Below are 19,742 nucleotides of genomic sequence, written 5' to 3'. Positions count from 1 at the left end.
TCATCGGTAGCTGTATGCAAAGCGAGAAAAACTCCAGCTGGAAATAAGCTGCACATTTTTAACCAGGAGGGTATTTAATCACAGGAGCAGCTTTCCAAGGGATGTGGTTGATTCGCCATTGCTTGGCGGTCTTTAAATCAAGGCTGCAGCTCTTTTTAGGAGACTTGCTCTAGCTGGCGCTCAATCAGAAATGATGGGCTCCATGTGGAAGCCCTGGTTGAAAGTCTCCGCCGTGAAATCACGTATGAAGACAACTCAAAAGCTACGGCTGGTGCAGAATGGAGGGACAGTGGGGCTGCTGTAATAACTGGACCTATAAAATTACCCAAATTATACAAAGTTATCTGTAAAATTCATATAAAAGTTTATAAAATGTTATAATACACGTTAATGTAAGTAAGTTAAGCTGTTTCTAACTATACCTGTTATAAACAAGTGCAAAACAACTAGACAAAGAACAGTTTAGTCTAAATAAAAAGGCACGTGAATATTATTTAAGACCTATGTTAAAATCATGCATGGTAAAAATGAAAAATGTGGAACTGGAAATTAAGAAACTAAAATTGATCTGTCAAATACTAGGCCTAATTGGTGGACAAAATAATAAGGGGGTGGGCTGTTCCACCCACCACTCCCTTTTTGGGTCCTTAAAAAAAGAATCTTTGGAGAAAACAGACAAAGAATGCTGAAGCAGGCTTCACCATCATGACTCCTACCCCCACCATCTCCTAGGACCCCAGGCCTTTGTCTTCCTAATTCTGGAAAATGTCATGACCAGACTGGGCCAGAGAGAGGGACCCAGATGACATCGCCACCCCTACTGTCTCCAGCTAAATCTCAAACATCACTGGGAATGTCTTGGGATTGGACTTTAACAAAAGGAGCAACACCACCACCTCCATCTCAACTAGTTTCTCTTTTCCCCGAAAGAACCATTATTAGCGGCTTTACACTATCTCCAAAAGTCTGTCAGACAAGGGGGTGGGGAGGTTTCTTCTAAAACTCTCCCCAGCTGAAGGGAAAGGGAACAAGGATGTTGTTCAAATCACAGCCTTACTGAATAATTTACATTTCCAGTGCATTAGCTGTTTTTCCTTCTTTTCTGTATCTTTAATACGTGGTTGAAAGGGATTTTTAATGTGGTGTTGGTGATGCTATTAAGCTGGCTGAGATCCCTGTATACCAAACCCCAGACCATGTTTAATACTGTTTAATGATGGACAGAGACTAGGTTCTGTTAATCCCTTTGGACCATTTATTCCATCTCAATTAATACAAGAGGGGTGTTTGCTCAGGGGCAGTGTGGCCTGCTAGACAGCCATGGGCTGATGCTCAGAAGAGCTGTGTTCTGTTCCCAGGTCTTTTACTGGGTGACCCACCACTTTTTGGTGCCGTCAGTTTCGCTATCTGGGGATCGCTATACTGACTGCCTCTGTAAGCACTTTCAGAGGGATGGATGAAAAACGCTATACAAGAGCTGGGTATTATGACGGAAGTCAGACCATGTGATCACAACAGTCCCTTCCGGTCTTAAAAATCTACCACTAGGAAACAACAAAGGCCTGAATCACTGTGCTAGGCAGAACCGGTGAAAATCCTAAGGGCAGAGGAAAGAGGTCCCTTAAGCCAAGTGGCGTGCAGTGAGCCCCCCTAAGCTGTGTGCCTGCTTGGTAGATGTGGGGCTGACTCTCCTTTTGCTTCCTCTCTGACACCCGCTTCCATATCTATCCATGTGGATGGGGAAGGTCCTTTAAAACATCTGAGGCATTGAGCACAGCAGCTCCTGTGAATGTCAAAACCAAAATGAGCATAATAGCTAGAGGTAACCCTTCTACCTGGGCCATCCTTTCCTCCTGCCAAGACCAAGAGCAGCTGTGGGGAGAGGGAGCCTGCAGATGTAGGAGGGATGGGGATTCTCACGCAATTGGGGGGACAGGTAAATCCTGGGTGGGGGACACAAATGAGCAGAGCAGGGGGTGGAGGAGCCATGGGAGCAGGACACATCACAGCATGTGTGATCCAAGCTTCAAGGAGTCAGGAGTCCCAGCTGGCTGCTCACTTATCCAAACTTCCAGAAGTTTATCCCAGGAATTCCCCTTACCCTTCTCCCACCTCTTCTCCCCTGTCCCTTTTTCTGATTAATAGCCCTAGTCATTTTAGTCTCTCCTGTTATGGCCATCTGTCCCCCCTATAGCTAGTTTCCATTACCCTTCTCCAGACTCTTCCTGATTCTGCAATGTCCTTTGAGAGACAATGGGTCTGTCTACACAGCAAAGAAAAACCCACGCCTGGCCTGTGCCAACTGACTCAGGCTTGCAGGGCTCCGGCTGTGGGGCTGTTTCATTGCTGTGTAGACTCCCAGCCTCAGGCTGGTGCTGAGCTCTGGCACCCTCCTATCTGGCAGGGTCCTAGAGCCTGGGCTCCAGCCTGAGCCCAGACATCTACACAGCAGTGAAACAGCCCCACATCCTGAGCCTTAGTCTACATTGCTGTGTAGACCGACCCACTATATCTGTAACAGAGCCCTGTGCTACAGCTCATCAGGGAGAGCGCAGTTGAGAATAATGGGACCATTATCATAGAATCGTAGAATATCAGGGTTGGAAGGGACCTCAGGAGGTCATCTAAATCCAACTCCCTGCTCAAAGCAGGACCAATCCCCAACTAAATCATCCCAGCCAGGGCTTTGTCAAGCCGGCCCTTAAAAACTTCTAAAGATGGAGATTCCACCACCTCCTTTGGTAATGCATTCCAGTGCTTCATCACCTTCCTAGTGAAAAAGTTTTCCTAATATCCAACCTAAACCTCCCCCACTGCAACTTGAGACCATTGCTCCTTGTTTTGTCATCTGCTACCACTGAGAACAGTCTAGATCTATCCTCTTTGGAACCCCCTTTCAGGTAGTTGAAAGCAGCTATCAAATCCCCCCCTCACTCTTCTCTTCTGCAAACTAAACAATCCCAGTTCCCTCAGCCTCTCCTCATAAATCATGTGCTCCAGCTCCCTAGTCATTTTTGTTGCCCTCCACTGGACTCTCCAATTTTTCCACATCCTTCTTGTAGTGTGGGGCACAAAACTGGACACAGTACTCCAGATGAGGCCTCACCAATGCCGAATAGAGGGTAATGATCACATTCCTTGATCTGCTGGCAATGCTTCTGCTTATACAGCCTAATATGCCGTTAGCCTTCTTGGTAACAAGAGCACACTTTTGACTCATATTCCGCTTCTCATCCACTGTAACCCCTAGGTACTTTTCTGCAAAACTGCTGCCTAGCCATTGGGTCCCTAGTCTGTAGCGGTGCATGAGATTCTTCCGTCCTAAGTGCAGGACTCTGCACTTGTGCTTCTTGAACCTCATCAGATTTCTTTTGGCCCAATCCTCTAATTTATCTAACATCCTAACACCCCTTGCTGCCTGCACTGGCCACCTGTGTTCTCCCCACAGAGGCTGTGGCTAATGCAGAAGACACCCATGCATACGAGAGCTTTAAACTGCTCCTTCAGATGTGCATTTTGCCACACGGGTTGAATCTCAGCCCTCCCATGCTGCCTGCTGATCTACTTCCATGTCACGGGATTCGGTGATTCCAGAAGGAATTTGGGGAGTGCGGGACTGCATCCTGGGCTGTTGGCATTGATTTTGATATTAGAGAGGCACACACATGGCTGCTTGGCTGCTCACTACAAAGGGGATACTGATCCGAGTTAAAGGAAGGACTCCAAACACAGGCACCAGTGTGTGCTGCAGAAAGGTGATGAAGGACTGATCATAAACCCCTGGGAGATACCACAAAACGTCAGTAGACTTGGATCAGGATCACCATGCACACAAGGAGCTACAGAATACTGGCTCCTTTTCTGTCTTGGCCCCACGGCTTGGGGACGATCTTGTGTATGGTGATGGTGAGAGATGGGCATCACAGTCTCCTTAGAGCGTAGTTGGGGCTTGGAGAGGTGCTGAAGTGCTTTGAAAGGGATGAAGACATCTTGATTGTAGATGATCAATCAAGCTAGTTTGCAATCCCTAACATAGACAACACCTGGAGTATTGCATCCAGGCTTGGGATCCCCACTACAGAAAGGATGTGGATAAATTGGAGGGAGTCCAGCGGAGGGCAATGAAAATGATTAGGGGGCTGGAGCACATGACTTACGAGAAAAGTCTGAGGGAACTGGGCTTGTTTTGTCTGCAGAAGAGAAGAGTGAGGGGGGATTTGATAGCAGCCTTCAACTACCTGAAGGGCAGTTCCAAAGAGGATGGAGCTTGTCTGTTCTCAGTGGTGGCAGATGACAGAACAAGGAGTTCAGTCTTAAGTTGCAGTGCGGGAAGTCTAGATTGGATATTAGGACACAAACTATTTCATTAGGAAGGTGGTGAAGCACTGGAATGGGTAACCTAGGGAGATGGTGGAATCTCCTTCCTTAGAGGTTTTTAAGGCCCGGCTTGACAAAGCCCTGGCTGGGATGATTTAGTTGGGGTTGGTCCTGCTTTGAGCAGGAGGTTGGACTAGATGACCTCCTGAGGTCTCTTCCAACCCTAATCTTCTGTGGTTCTATGATTCATGTTTTCAGAGGCTTGGGCAGGCTCCAGTAGCCCTTGGGTAGCTGCCATTGGCTAGGTGGCTTTCAGACCTGCTGGCTCTTCTAAGGCCCCCATTACTGCAGTGTCTGAGCACCTAACAGTCTTTACAGTATCTGTTCACACGAGTACAGTAGGTCCATGCCATTATCCCATTTTATGGAAGACAGGGAGCAGCTAAGTGATTTGCGCAAAGGCACCCAAGCAGTCTGTGGCAGGGCAAGTGTCAGACCCCAGTTTCCCAAGTCCCAGGGTAGCCTCCTCAACACGGGACCATCCTTCGTCACCCCGTGCTGCTTCTTACTCCATGGCTGAAAAACTGAAGCACCAAAGAGGAAAAGCTGTTGTGACAGCACTTGGAAAAAACCCTGACCAATCCCTGCCTCCCCTTGTGTGTTCCTGAGGCTCTTCCACAAATCAGGGTGTTGTCTTGCTGTCCCAGCAGGCCCCAAACAGCCCATCGGAGGATTGATTACCTTGGGAGTGGCTGTGACATCTGAACCAGGCACAGCATTGTCAACAGTGCCAGGCCCTTGGATCGCTCCCTGTCATATATATAAAGGGAAGGGTAACCCCCTTTCTGTATACAGTGCTATAAAATCCCTCCTGGCCAGAGGCAACATCCTGTTACTGTAAAGGGTTAAGAAGCTCAGCTAACCTGGCTGGCACCAGACCCAAAGGACCAATAAAGGGACAAGATACTTTCAAATCTTGGGGTGGGGGGGGAAGACTTCTGTTTGTGCTCTTTGTTTACGTGGTTGTTCTCTCTTGGGACTGAGAGAGGCCAGACAGAATTCATCTTCTCCAACCCTTCCTAATCCAAGTCTCCAATATTGCAACCAGTATAGGTAAGCCAGGCAAGGCGGATTAGTTTATCTGTTGTTTTATGTGAATTTTCCCTGTGTTAAGAGGGAGGTTTATTCCTGTTTTCTGTAACTTTAAGGTTTTGCCCAGAGGGGGTCCTCTGTGTTTTGAATCTGAATACCCTGTAAAGTATTTTCCATCCTGATTTTACAGAGGTGATTCTTTTACCTTTTCTTTAATTAAAATTCTTCTTTTAAGAACCTGATTGATTTTTCATTGTTCTTAAGATCCAAGGGTTTGGGTTTGTGTTCACCTGTACAAATTGGTGAGGATTATTATCAAGTCTTCCTCAAATAGGGCTTGGGGGGATATTTTGGGGAAAGATGTCTCTAAGTGGTCTCTTTCCCTGTTCTTTGTTTAAACGCTTGGTGGTGGAAGCATACTGTTCAAGGACAAGGAAAAGTGTGTACCTTGGGAAAGTTTTTAACCTAAGCTGGTAAGAATAAGTTTAGGGGGTCTTTCATGCAGGTCCCCACATCTGTACCCTAGAGTTCAGAGTGGGGAAGGAACCCTGACACTCTCGTCCAATGAAACCAATTTTACTGCTGAGCTCAGTGAGAGCAGAGTTGAAAATTCAAGGCGAATAGCAGCACTGGAAATCCTCCCATAACAGAGCAGTTCTGAAGCTCCCCGGCTGGGAGCACACAGACCATTTGGGCGCACTGTACTAAGAGCCGATTTCAGTCTGCTTTGAAAATTCCTATTGCTTTCTAACACCCAAAACTGGCTGGCTGTAAGGAGACTCACCCAAGATGCCTGGGACAGAGACAAAGCTCAAAGCCAGGTTTCCTGAGTCCTCCATCAGTCCTCCATCAGTGCCTTAACCACAAGGCTATTATCCTTCCTCTGTGCTCATAATAAATCTGTTATAAGTACCCAATGCCTGTGCCTGATGGATTGTATAGAGGTAGTTTCTCACTTAACAGAGTCTGCATCCTGCTTCCACTGTGTAGTTTCTCTCGCCTACATCTGTTTTCAGTAGGTATTTTCAGAGATGTTGGAAAGTGCTTTAAAGCAGCACACTAGAACCAACCCTCAGGGCTGTAGGATCATGGGCCATTGCCATGTGTTCCTTTAAAAAAAAAGAAGGATATGATTAATATTATCCCTTAAAAAGCTTTCCTCCATCAACCAATACACTGTGCCAGCAAGAAATAGTCTGTGTTTGAAGCAAAGCATGTCAAACCTGTTGCTGCTTTCAAAAACAAAAGGAAAGCATAATGCATCTTCTGCTCTCTACCACAGAATACTGCAAAGTGGTTAAACGTAGACACAATAGATGGTAAACATTGCTAGGTACCAGATGTGAGAAGAGCCATGGGAACCGGGCGCTAAAATTGTTCTGCCTCTAATGTGTCCTAGGCTCTGAAATAGGCTTTTATGGGCTGAATGAGGTGATTTTTGTTTTTCGCACATCTGTGGGTCTGCTCAGGGCATGATAAATAATAATAAAATAATGATAATAATTTATTATTTAGGTATTATATTGCAGAAGTACTTAAAAGCCCCAGTCATCGACCAGCGCCCATTGATTAGTCTCACTTATTTCCAGTCTGAATTCGTCTCGCTTCAGCTTCCAATCGTTGTTTCTTGTTCTGCCTTTGTCTGCTAAAGTAAAGAGCCCTCTACTATTAGAGATCTCTTCGTCATGGAGGTACTTACACATCATGACCTCTCCGCCTTCTCTTGGATAAAGGAAATAGATGGAGCTTCTTTCATCTCTCTCCCTGGAAGGCAGCTTTCCCAGACCTCAAATCACTCTAGTAGCTTTTTTCTCAACCTTTTCAAGTTTGTCAACATCCTTTTTAAAGTGTGGACACCAGAACCGGGGCCAGGATCCACTCACAGCCTCGCTAATGCCCTATACAGAGGTAACACCACTTCCCTGCTCCTCATCTACATTACTTTGTTTAGATACTCAATCAAATCAGCTTTCTAAATCACTGTACTACACTGGAGCTCACTTTCCATTGCTTTCCACCAGGAACCTTACATCTCTTTCAGCACCAGGCTACAGAGTCTCTGCCGGCACAGCCCCCTAGGGTAGACACAGCATACACCAACAGGAGGTGTTTTTCTGCTGATAGCAATGCCACCTCCCTGAACGACATTAGCTAGGCCACCAGAAGAACTCTTCCCTCAGCTTAGCTGCCTCGCCACTTGGGGCTTGTCTTCATTGCCGTGTTGGCTAGATTCACACCCCTGGCAGACATAGCTATGCCAGTAAAGGTAGTAAGTGCAAACCAGGTCTCACTGCTTCCCAAAATACATCCCTTTCCCCCATCTGGAGAAGAGAAGACTGAGAGGGGACATGATAACAGTTTTCAAGTACACAAATTTTCAAGGAGATGGGAGAAAAATTGTTCTTCTTAACCTCTGAGGATCAGACAAGAAGCAATGGGCTTAAATTGCAATAAGGGTGGTTTAGGTTGGACATAAGGAAAAACTGCCTAACTGTCAGGGTGGTTAATCACTGGAATAAATTGCCTAGGGAGGTTGTAGAATCTCCATCACTAGAGATTTTTAAGAGCAAGTTAGACAAACACCTGTCAGGAATGGTCTAAATAATACTTAGCCCTGCCTTGAGTGCAGGGGACTGGATTAGATGACCTCTCGAGGTCCCTTCCAGTTCTGTGATTCTATGATCTTGTAAGTGTAACCTACATTCTTTGTTCTTAGATGTTTGTCCTTGCATTGCCTGCATTAAAGTGGGTGTTGTTCAAATGAGCCCGCCTTACCAAGCGAGGGAGATCGCTCTGTGAAACTGGCCTGACCTTATCAGCATTTACCACTCCACCAATTTTTGTGCCATCCACAGACTTTATGAGCACTAGCTTTATATTTTATTCCCGCTCTATAGATTGCAAGTGGAACAAAAGAGCTACACTCTGCAAAGTGAATAGATAGTTAGCTGCAGTGCAGTGGAGGCCTTATTAATGATTATTTCTGGTGTTTGAGCTTTCAGAAGTATGCTGGGCCTTCTCCAGACACACATTGGCAGGGGAGATAGATTAGAAGACAGAGAGAAGCTAATGGATGAAAGCACGCTCCTATAGCCTAAAATTCCACCTGTTCTACAATAAAGTCTTTTTTTTGCTGGAATGCATTGTTATCCACCTATGAATCTAGGAGCTATCTAAAGAGGGGCCTTGGTAGCATACGGATTTTGTATAATGCTCTTTTACAGCCAGAGTCATGGGTTCAAATCCTTCAATAGCTCAGATGGGAAAATGGGTTTGCTCACCAAAATCTGCTGGAGCCTAGCCCATAATCACCTCTTAGGTAGAGGATTGGCCAGGGCTGCTCAAGAAGCCACAAGCCTGAAGCAGCAAGGAGCGCTGCCAGTCTCAAGTGAGGTGCACTGGAGGAGCTATGTTTGTGCAGGCCCGCAAACTACATGGCAGGGGACAGATGCATTGCAGAGCTGGCCAGCCTGTGTCCTTCACTTTCCCAGCTGCCTTGAAATAATGTGCTGGCTCCCTTTCCAGTTGGTAAAACTTTTTCCAGCAGCTCCATTTCCCGGTCACTAGTGGCTGCTTCAATGTTTCAGGCTTGTTTCCTCGGTCCACAGGATTTTTCAAAAAGAGAGTTTTATTCCAGCTAGTCCCTGCTGTGAGACCTTTATTTGCAAAATTTGGCAATATGCTATTCCCACAGAAAGGTTGGGGGCCACTGCTCCAAACTATGCTCCTTCAAATGCTCCAAACTATGCTCCTTCTTTCAAGACATGTGCAGTCCTGACCTCTGGGCATATTCCATACCATGGGCACTCTCCTCTCCCAAGAGGGCCCTGCCTGTGCATTTTCTGATCCACACAGAGCCTTAAAATTTATAACCATCTGAGAGAATCTGTCAACTTACTGCAGTGCATAAATTTCCCCTTGAAGTACTATCCATAATTTCTCATGACACAAACCCCTGAAAGTGCAGGATTCATCAGGACGCTGCCTTCCATCTCACAGATGCTGTAAAAGAAACATCAACTATCGTCCTGAGATATTGTCATAATGATAAGGAATAAAGATTCATGTTAAAACTTACCTAGCTCTTTATGGCTACAGGAAGGATTTTGTCAGGAATTTAGCCCTCCAGGAATTGTACCTAAACACTACAGACTGCTCTCCCAAGAGGCAATAAGTTTAGTGAGTTAACAAAGCCAGGTGATGCTGCGTGATTAGTGGCTCTGTGGTTACTTACTGCTCTGAACTCCTGCACAAGAGACCTGTTATGTTTCATGGCACACCATCGGAGAAGTTCGATAAAAACATAGAATACCCTTGCTGGAAGGTTGCAACTAAACACAACTTTATTTCTTAGAAATCAGAATGATAACACACAAGAACCCAAAACCGAATGACACAAAACAGACTGCTCCCCAGAAAACAGAGAGGCACAACTCATCTTAGTCCAGGCTGACTGTACGCTAGTTGACTGATCATCTCATGTTTCTCTAAAGAGCCCTAGCCTGCAAGGAGGACCAGGAAACCCCCTCACATTTGAAGTGGTGCTTGCAGTTCTTACCCAGTCCTCGAAATACCACAAGACCTGGGTTTGATACTCCCTTGCTTCCAGACCTGGCAAGACAGAATACGCAGCCCCTGTTGTGCACCACTCCACAGTTGCTGCTTCTGCTGGATAAAGGAGCAGCAGAGATCAGTGCTGTAGGGAGCCCTTCCAGCCCCACCGTGCTGATGGGAACAGGGTGTCTAGGGACGTCCCTGCTCCCTGTCAGTGTTAGCAACCCCAGTGCCTCATTGAGTTTTCTGTAACCTCTGCAGAGTGGTCACCTGAAAGAGCTCTCGGAGGAAGTGAAACTGTCCACCGGAGTTGCCCCATGTGGTGACACTTGACCCTCCCTGCAGTATGGGTGTGGCCCTGATATGTAATCACCTAACGAGATGTAATAATGGAATGATCTGGTCCATGAGGAGAAGTTATTGTCTAATGGGTTATAAGACTTTCCTGTGTGAATGTGTTGTTCTAGCTTAATAAGGGATTGGGGGGTGGGGAAGGGAGGGAAGCAGTACAATGCATCCAGATAAGCAACCTCTGAACAAACTCTTGGGGGCCAATTACAAGAAACTGATTAGCTTTGAGGATCCTATATCTTGTCTCCAACAAGCTACAAGCCTTGTTCTGCCCATGCTGGGAACCAACAGGTTAAAAGGCCAGAAATGAACTTGATTTCTGTGACGGGGTGACCAAAGGAACAGCTGGTAAAGGATTCTCTCCCCCAAGGTGGAGAGAGAAGTGGTTTGTGATTAAGGGAACAGATTCTGCCAGAGAGACTGTCAAGGTTCTTTCCCTACTCTGAACTCTAGGGTACAGATGTGGGGACCTGCATGAAAGACCCCCTAAGCTTATTTTTACCAGCTTAGGTTAAAAGCTGCCACCACCAAAGCGTTACACAAAGAACAGGGGAAGTGCCTACTTGGAAACGTCTCCCCCCAAAAATATCCCCCCAAGCACTACACCTCCTTTCCTGGGGAAGGCTTGATAAAAATCCTCACCAATTTGCATAGGTGATCACAGAACCAAACCCTTGGATCTTAAGAACAATGAAAAAGCAATCGGGTTCTTAAAAGAAGAATTTTAATTGAAGAAAAAAAGGAAAAGAATCACCTCTGTAAAATCAGGATGGTAAATACCTTACAGGGTAATCAGATTCCAAACATAGAGAATCCCTTTAGGCAAAACCTTAAGTTACAAAAAGATACAAAAACAGGAATACACATTCCATCCAGCACAACTTATTTTATCAGCCATTTAAACAAAACAGAATCTAACGCATCTCTAGCTAGATTGCTTATTAACCCTTTACAGGAGTTCTGACCTGCATTCCTGCTCTGGTCCCGGCAAAAGCATCACACAGACAGAGAGAACCTTTGTTTCTCCCCCCTCCAGCTTTGAAAGTGTCTTATCTCCTCATTGGTCATTGTGGTCAGGTGCCAGCGAGGTTATCCTAGCTTCTTAACCCTTTACAGGTGAAAGGGTTTTTCCTCTGGCCAGGAAGGATTTAAAGGTATTTACCCTTCCCTTTATATTTATGACAGGGACCATAGGAGTCTGGGGGTCTATAGGCAGCTTAGATCTACCAGGATCTTCAGGTGGAAGACGGTTAGACACCTGGTATGATAGAGGTGCCCGTAGTCTGGTTTATTGCTTACAGTCTGTTTTTTCTCTGAAATGCTTTTGTTTGGGGAAGCAATGCTTTGCTTTAAGGTGGCTGTTTGGTCACTGGGTACCACTTTCATTGTCCCAGAACAGGACATAAGTTGGACCTGGTGGGTGATCACAGTCGCTACAGCCCAGGCCCAGTCTGGGATGGGAGAATTGCAGGGCTCTGCCCTGAGACATGCAGTGAAACGAGGTCTGAGATGGTAACCAGAGAGGAGGTGTGCTTGGGGGGACCAGGATGGTTGACACCCTGTACTAGGCCTCCCAGTCAGACCACCCTCCTCATAAGTTCCCAGGTCTTCCTGTACAGAGTCAGATCTACAGAAGAAGGGAAAAGGGGTGGGGTTGTTGCTTGACTGTCCACCTAAACTATCCCCTGCTGCTGCCCTATTCCCCGCCCCTACACACCCCAGGGACAGCCATCCATTTTTCACTTTGAAAATCTGGTCTCCCTAGATGGGAAGGCCCCAGCAACAGAAGGCCTGGCTGGGAAGAGTCACTCCACTAAACACAGCAGGATACATGAGCTGTAGCCCACTGCTGAGTGTTCCCACAGGGCCCCTCTTGTGCCTGATCCACCAACCATGTGAGTCTGTTACAGCCCCAGCTAGAGAGACTTGGCCATTGAGCTGGAGAGAAACAGCCTCCCCTCAAAAAAAATTCTCCTGAAGACACTGACAAACCAGTTAATTTCATGCAAAACGGATGGGTGTCAGAAGGAAGCTGTGTTTTATAGGCAGGCTGGGATGCAACTTCCCAAGAGACTGGGCCAGGATTTTCAAAAGCACCCAGTGATTCTGGGATCCTGAATTCTTCGTCACCTGATTTGGCATCCTTGCCGCTTTCAGAAGCTGCTGACCCCCCCCCCGGCACTGCGCGATATCAGTGGCAGCTGCAGGCGCTCAGCGCCTCTGTGAATCAGACCCGGCTTGTCTTACCCCAAAAGCTGAGACACTCAGAATCACTGGACACTCAAAATAACAGAGCTGTACTCTTTGGCGGGATTAATAACCAACACCTGGCTCAGAGAGAGCTCATTCATTCCTTGATCTCAGAGCTGGGGAGTATGATTATCCCCATGTCACAGATGCGGAAACTGAAGCGCAAGGAAGAGGGGGGTGAGGGAGAGTGACTTGTCTAAGGTCATCTAACAAAGCAGTGGCAAGGCCGTGGTAGAATCCAAGCCTCCTGAGTCCTGCGCTAACACGCTATCCACTAGGCCACACTGCCTCCCTAAAGCACAGCTCCCAGTGCCTCCCATGTGGGGTTCAGGACCCCCTGTCTGGACCTGTTCAAATTTACCTACCTGGTCCCACCCCTGCACGGCTGTTGGCCTGCATTGTCAAAGGGGACTAGCGACTGCGGCTGCTGCAGGGAGCGCCGGAGTGCTCAGCATGCACCTGTCCTAAATGGTCTCCAACTGGGCACCCAAAATATGAGGCACCAAGAATTTCTAGTCACCGTGGCAAATGCATTTTGCCATTGGCCTTCACCTGCACCTACTCTGCTGAGTGCCAGGCAGCTCCGCGCCCCCCCCACTGCGAAATGACGTAGCTGAAGCAAACGGTTCTTGGGGAAATTGTTCCTGGGCTGGTTCGGTGGCTTCTTCTGGGAACCTGCCAGTTTCTTCCCCACCAAGGCAAGCGAGATCTGCCTGCCAATGCCTGCCTGCCCATTCTGTTTTGTGACATGTCACTACACTTAGGACTCTTCCCTGGCGGAGCAGAGCGGAGTCCCCGAGTCCCGAGTCCCACTACCCCTTAGCAGTACAAAACTCCATCTGTGACTATGCATGCTCCTATCGTTGTCTAGCTGCTGTGTTGGCCTCCTGCTCGGTCCCCACTTCACACAGCCGTTGTGCTATTACAATCCTGCTCTCATCCTTCACCCAGTGGGGCTCCTCCATCTGGAAGGGCCCGACACAATGAGGGAGACACACACACTCAGTGCCTTGCTCGTCGCCAGGATCTGTTAAAAAGCAGAGCTTCCCCTTCACCCATCTTCCCCCAAGCACCTTCAATGCTGCAGCTGATGCCTGTGATCTACTAACCGCCGGCTCTTTTTGTCTTTTGCAGCTGACCTACCTGCCCCCTCCATGGGGCGAGTGTCGCTCGTCGGACGTGGGGTTAGACTTTTTCCCCATTTACAGTATCACGGCTTGCAGGATCGACTGTGAAACCCGCTACATTGTGGAAAACTGCAACTGCAAAATGGTCCACATGCCAGGTCAGTTTGTATGGGGACGCGTGGAACCAATCTGACCGTGTGTGGTTGGGCTGATGCCTTAGGCTCTTGTTTTGGCACTAGGACAGCAGCCACATCATCTCAGGTGGGACCAGGAAGCCCTGATGCTATGGGTGGGCTCCCCATGGTACTTTTTGGAATCGGAAGGGCTTGCTCTGACACCTCCCACAGGGTGCTGAGTGGTGTCTGCATTTCACTGGCTCCCCTTGGGTTCATCCTACCTAGGGGCAGTTCCTGGATGTTGTGCAGATGCTATTGTGGTGGCAGTTTGCCCAGCCTAGAGCATGTGGCAGGGGAAAAAAGGGCCTGGCCAGAGTGCTCCCATGATCCCCAGCTGGCAGAACAGCCCCTTGGAGCAGGACTGGCTCCTGGCCAGCCTCAAGGTCAGGGGAACACAAAAGCCACCTTATCCTACCCCCTACTCTGTACTGTCTGGCACTGAGTGCAAAAGTTGGAAACCAACCTTTCCTTTGTCCCAGCCTCACTGGCCTGCCTGTCACACAGAATCCAGGCCCATAGGACATCACACCTAGGTGCAGACTGGCTCTGCTTAGCAAGGAAGATTAGTAGATTCCTGCCCCTACCCATAGCTTCCCACTAGTCATTACAGTGCGGGGTAGAATCCTTATCCCATTGATGCCAATGCCAAAACACCTATTGATTCCAGTGGGGCCAGGATTTCACCTCAGGTGCCCAAAGCAGGTGTTTAGGCTACAAACTGTTAGAGGACTTAGGCTCAGTTCATGTACTTGAAGTAGACTGCAAGGCTGTGCTGTCTTTCTGAACCCAGTGCTCCTGCAGGATCTCAGAAGCCTGGAGTATGTTTGCAGTTAAAATTCATCAGTACATAGAAGGAAACCCTAGGGAAGTAATACTGTTATTAGCTAATAGTGACAGGGGATTCAATTGTTAGAAATATAGATAGTTGGGTTTGTATTAGAAATATAGTTATTGGACTGGGAGAACCACATGGTGAATTGCCTGACGGCTTTGAAGGTTGCAGATCTCTCTTAGACATCTAGACACCTAGACAGACTTTTGGGCAGTGCTGGGGAGAAGCCAGCAGTTATGATTCATGTAGGTACCAGTGACACAGGGAAAGGTAAGAGAGAGTTCCTGGAGGCCAAATTTAGGCTGCTAGATAAGAGATTAAAGTTCAGGAGCTCAAGGTGTCAGTCTCTGAAATGCTCACAGTTCCGCATGCAAGGCCAGAACTTCAGGGTCTCAGTGCATGGATGAGATGACAATGGTGTTTGGAGAAGGGATTTAGGTTTATTAGGAACTGGAGAATCATTTGGAAAAAGAGAAAGGATGGGCCCCACCCAAATCAAAACAGAACCAGATTGTTGGCATGCAAATGAAAAAGGTTGAAGAGGAGTTTTTAACTAAGGGCAGGGGGAAAGCCAACAGGTGCAGCTAGAGACGTTCCTTAGAGGAGGATTTATGAAAGGGGATACCCATACTCAGTAAAGAGGAGAGGATAGAAGTTGATAACATACAGGTAGGAATTGAAGAGAAACAGTCAAACGAAAAAGAGTCTCATACAGTTCCATCACATGAAGGCAGTCAACTAAATATTGACAAATTTTAACTGTGCTTGTATAAAAATGCAAGAAATATAAATAATAACATAGGTGAGTGCCTGGTATTAAATGTGGATATTGTTATAATAGGCATCACAGAAACTTGGTGGAATGATGATAATTAATGGGACACAGTAATACCACGGTGCAAAATATATCAGAATGTCAGAGTCGGTCAAACTGGTGAAGGAGTAGCACTATCCATTCGAGAAAGCATAGAGTCAAATACAATAAAAATATTAAATGAATCAAACTATACCAAAGAAATTCTCTGGATAGAAATTCCACGCTTGAATAAGCATATAGCAGTAGGAATATACTACCGACTGCCTGACAAGGATGGGGAAATGCTTAGGGAGATTAGAGAAACTACAACATAGAAAAACCAATAGTAATGGGGGGTTTCCACTATGTCCATATTAACTGGGAACATGTCACCTCAGGATGGAAAGCAGAGATAATATTTCTAGATACCATTAATGACAGTTTCTTGGAACAGCTTGTCTTGGAACCCACATTGGGAGAGGCAATTCTTTTCATTTAGTAATAAGTGGATCACAGGATCTGGTCCAGGAGGTGAATATAGCTAAATTGGTTGGTAATGGTGTCTATAATGTAATTAAATTTAACATCTTTTTTGGGGGGAAACACCAAAGAAACCCACCACGATAGCATTTAAATTCAACAAGGGGGACTACACAGAAACGAGGCGGCTAGTTACACAGAAATTAAAAGGAACAGTCACAAGAGTGAAATGCCTGTAAGCTGCATGGAAACTTAAAACAAAAAAACAAAAAAACATGATAGAAGCTCAAACTATATGTATCCCCTAAATAAATACATAGAAATACTAAGAGGGAAAAAATGCCACCTTAGCTAAACAGCAGAGTAAAAGAGGCAGTTAAAAACAAAACAAAAACCCTAAGTCAACTCCGACTGAGGAAAATAGAAGGGAGTATAAACTCTGGCAAGTCAAGTGCAAAAGTATAATTAGGAAAGTCAAAAAAGAATTTGAAGAATAACTAGCAAAAGACACAAAAACTAACTGCAAACAATTTTTTAAATTTCTTAGAATCAGGGAGCCTGCCAAACAATCAATGGGGCCACTGGATGATTGAGGGCGTGTTATTCATTTTACATGTAGCTTTGCAGACTCTTATGTGTTCTGTACAGACTTTTTCTGATTTATTCACATTTGTATGCATAAATTACACCAGAAAGGAGCACTCAAGGAAGACAAGGGTGTTGAGGAGAAGCCAAATTAATTCTTTGCATCGGTCTTTACTGCAGAGGATGTGAAGGAGATTCCTACATCTCAGCCATTCCTTTTAGGTGACAAATCTGAGGAACTGTCCCAGATTAAGAACTATCAGTAGAGGTGGTTTTGTAACAAATTGATAAATTAAACAGTAATAACTCACCAGGACCAGATGGGATTCACCCAAGAGTTCTGAAGGAACTCAAATATGAAATTGAAGAGCTACTAACTGTGGTATCTAACCTATTGCTTAAATCAGCCTCTGTACCGCATGACGGGAGGACAGCTAATGGATGGCCTATTTTTTAAAAAGGTTCCAGAGGCAATCCTGGCAGTTACAGGCTGGTGAGCCTGACTTCAGTACCAGGCAAATTGATAGAAACTATAGTAGAGAACAGAATTATCAAACACACAGATGAACATGATTTTTGGGGGAAGAATCAACACAGCTTTTGTAAAGGGAAATCATGCCTCATTAATCTATTAGAATTATTTTAGCAAGTTGACAAATATGTAGACAAGGGTGATCCTGTGGATAGAGTGTACTCGGACTTTCAGAAAGCCTTTGACATGGTCCTCCACCAAAGACTCTTAAGCAAAATAAGGAGTCATGGGATAAGAGGGAAGGTCCTTTTATGGATCAGTAACTGGTTAAAAGATAGGAAATAAAGGGTAGGAATTGGTCAGTTTCACAGTGGAGAGAGATAAATAGTGGTGTCCCCCAAGGATCTGTACTGGGACCAGCGCAGTTCAACGTGTTCATAAATGATCTGGAAAAAGGAGTAAACAGATTATACAAAATTATTCAAGATAGTTAAGGCCAAAGCAGACAGTGAAGAGTTACAAAGGGATCTCACAAAACTGGGTGTCTGGGCAACAAAATGGCAGATGAAATTCAATATTGATAAATGCAAAGTAATTTGCATTGGAAAATGTAATCCCAACTATACATACAGGGTGGTGGAACAATTTGTATAGTGGGGGTGCTGAGGGCCTTTGATCCAAATTGTAAACCCCGTGGATAATGGAAACCACTTCAAGCTTGGGGTGCAGCAGCATCCCCCGCACCCTTAGTTCCAGGACCTATGTATACATAAAAAAGGTTGATGTCTAAATTAGCTGTTACCGCTCAAGAAAGAGATCTTGGAGTCCTCAAGGATTGTTCTCTGCAAACATCCACTCAATCTGCAGCGGCAGTCAAAAAAGCAAACAGAATGTTGGGAACCATTAGGAAAGGGATAGATAATGAGATCGAAAATATTATAATGCCACTATATAAATCCATGTTACACCCATACCTTGAATAGTATGTGCAGTTCTGGTCATCCCATCTCAGAAAAGACATACTAGAATTGGAAAAGGTTCAGAGAAAGGCAACAAAAATGATGAGGGGGTGGAACAGCTTCCATATGAGGAGAGATTAAAAGACTGAGACTTTTCAGCTTGGAAAAGAGACGACTAAGAGGGGATAAATAGAGGTCTATAAAATCATGACAGGTGCGGAGACAGTGAATAAGGACGTGTTATTTACTCCTTCTCATAACACAAGAACTAGGGGTCACCAAATGAAATTAATAGGCAGCGAGTTTAAAACAAACAAAAGGAAGTATTTTTTCACACAACGCACAGTCAACCTGTGGAACTCCTTGCCAGGGGATGTTGTTAAGGCCCAAAGTATTACTCGGTTCAAAAAAGAATTAGATAAGTTCAAGGAGGATAGGGCCATCAATGGCTAATAGCCAAGATACAGAAAAGGACCTGGGAATTACAGTGGACGAGAAGCTGGATATGAGTCAGTAGTGTGCCCTTGTTGCCAAGAAGGCCAACAGCATACTGGGCTGTATTAGTAGGAGCGTTGCCAGCAGATCGAGGGAAATGTTCAGCACTGGTGAGGCCACATCTGGAGTACTGCGTCCAATTTTGGTCCCCCCACTACAGAAAGGATGTGGACAAATTGGAGAGTCCAGCAGAGGGCAACAAAAATGACCAGGGCGCTGGAGCACATGACTTACAAGGAGAGGCTGAGGGAACTGGGCTTATTTAATCTGCAGAAGAGAAGAATGAGGGGAGATTTGATAGCAGGCTTCAACTACCTGAAGGGGGGTTCCAAAGAGGATGGAGCTCAGCTGCTCTCAGTGGTGGCAGGTGACAGAACAAGAAGTAATGGTCTCAAGTCGCAGTGTGGGAGGTCTAGGCTGGATATTAGGAAACACTATTTCATGAGGGGGGTGGTGAAGCACTGGAATGGGTTACCTAGGGAGGTGGTGGAATCTCCATCCTTAGAGGTTTTCAAGTCCCAGCTTGACAAAGCCCTGGCTGGGATGATTTAGTTGGGGTTGGTCCTGCTTTGAGAAGGGGGTTGGACTAGTTGACCTCCTGAGGTCTCTTCCAACCCTAATCTACTATGATTCTAAGATGATCAGGAACACAACCCCATGATCTGGCTGTCCCAAAGCCTCCAACTGCCAAAAGCTGGGACTGAACAACAGGGGATGGAACACCTGAAAATTGCTCTGTTCTGTTAATTCCCTCTGAAATATGTGGCACTGAGCACTGTTGGAAGTCAGGATACTGGGCTAGATGGGCCAGTGATCTGAACCAGTATGGCCATTCTTATGTTCTTGTGGATAATGTAAAAGAGGATTAGGAAATAAAAGAGTAGAAATAAGTCTTACTCTCTTTGGGACACATATCATTTGACTGTGGCCTCAAATGCAAACTACACTCTGGGATCAATTTATTCACCACTGAAATGCAGTCACCTCTGGAGAGGAATGCAAAAGTTGATTAAAAACTCACATCAACAGTGCATAATGATTTATCATAGGAAGTGAAGATACTATGCTCCATTGAAACTGCAAAAGGGATGTAATTACCAGCCCCCTACCCTTGTGAAAAGTGTTGTGGGGTCATGAATGACCACAAATGGTCAGGGATTTTTTTTTAAATATCTCGTTTCAAAGAAAGAGTGCAGCACAGTGCATCTGTAACCAAGTGTCAAGTCCTAGGACCTCTGAACAGATAGGCAGAGCTA

The 19,742-nt window shown here is 45.9% G+C and overlaps 1 protein-coding gene across 3 annotated transcripts in view; it reads left to right on the top strand.

The window, feature by feature from the left end:
- ASIC2 (acid sensing ion channel subunit 2) overlaps window positions 1–19,742 on the top strand; it is a 1,237,856-nt gene that overhangs the window by 1,165,725 nt on the left and 52,389 nt on the right. For all 3 annotated transcript variants that reach the window (XM_038385862.2, XM_038385865.2, XM_038385861.2), the window contains exon 4: window positions 13,699–13,849. In XM_038385862.2, coding sequence (XP_038241790.1) covers window positions 13,699–13,849 — 151 coding nt within the window. The remainder of the gene's footprint in view (window positions 1–13,698; window positions 13,850–19,742) is intronic.

Source organism: Dermochelys coriacea, chromosome 27, assembly GCF_009764565.3.
Source record: "Dermochelys coriacea isolate rDerCor1 chromosome 27, rDerCor1.pri.v4, whole genome shotgun sequence".
Lineage (NCBI taxonomy): Eukaryota > Metazoa > Chordata > Testudines > Dermochelyidae > Dermochelys > Dermochelys coriacea.
Note: the sequence above shows the minus strand (reverse complement) of the source record. Positions and strands in the feature narration are given on the sequence as shown.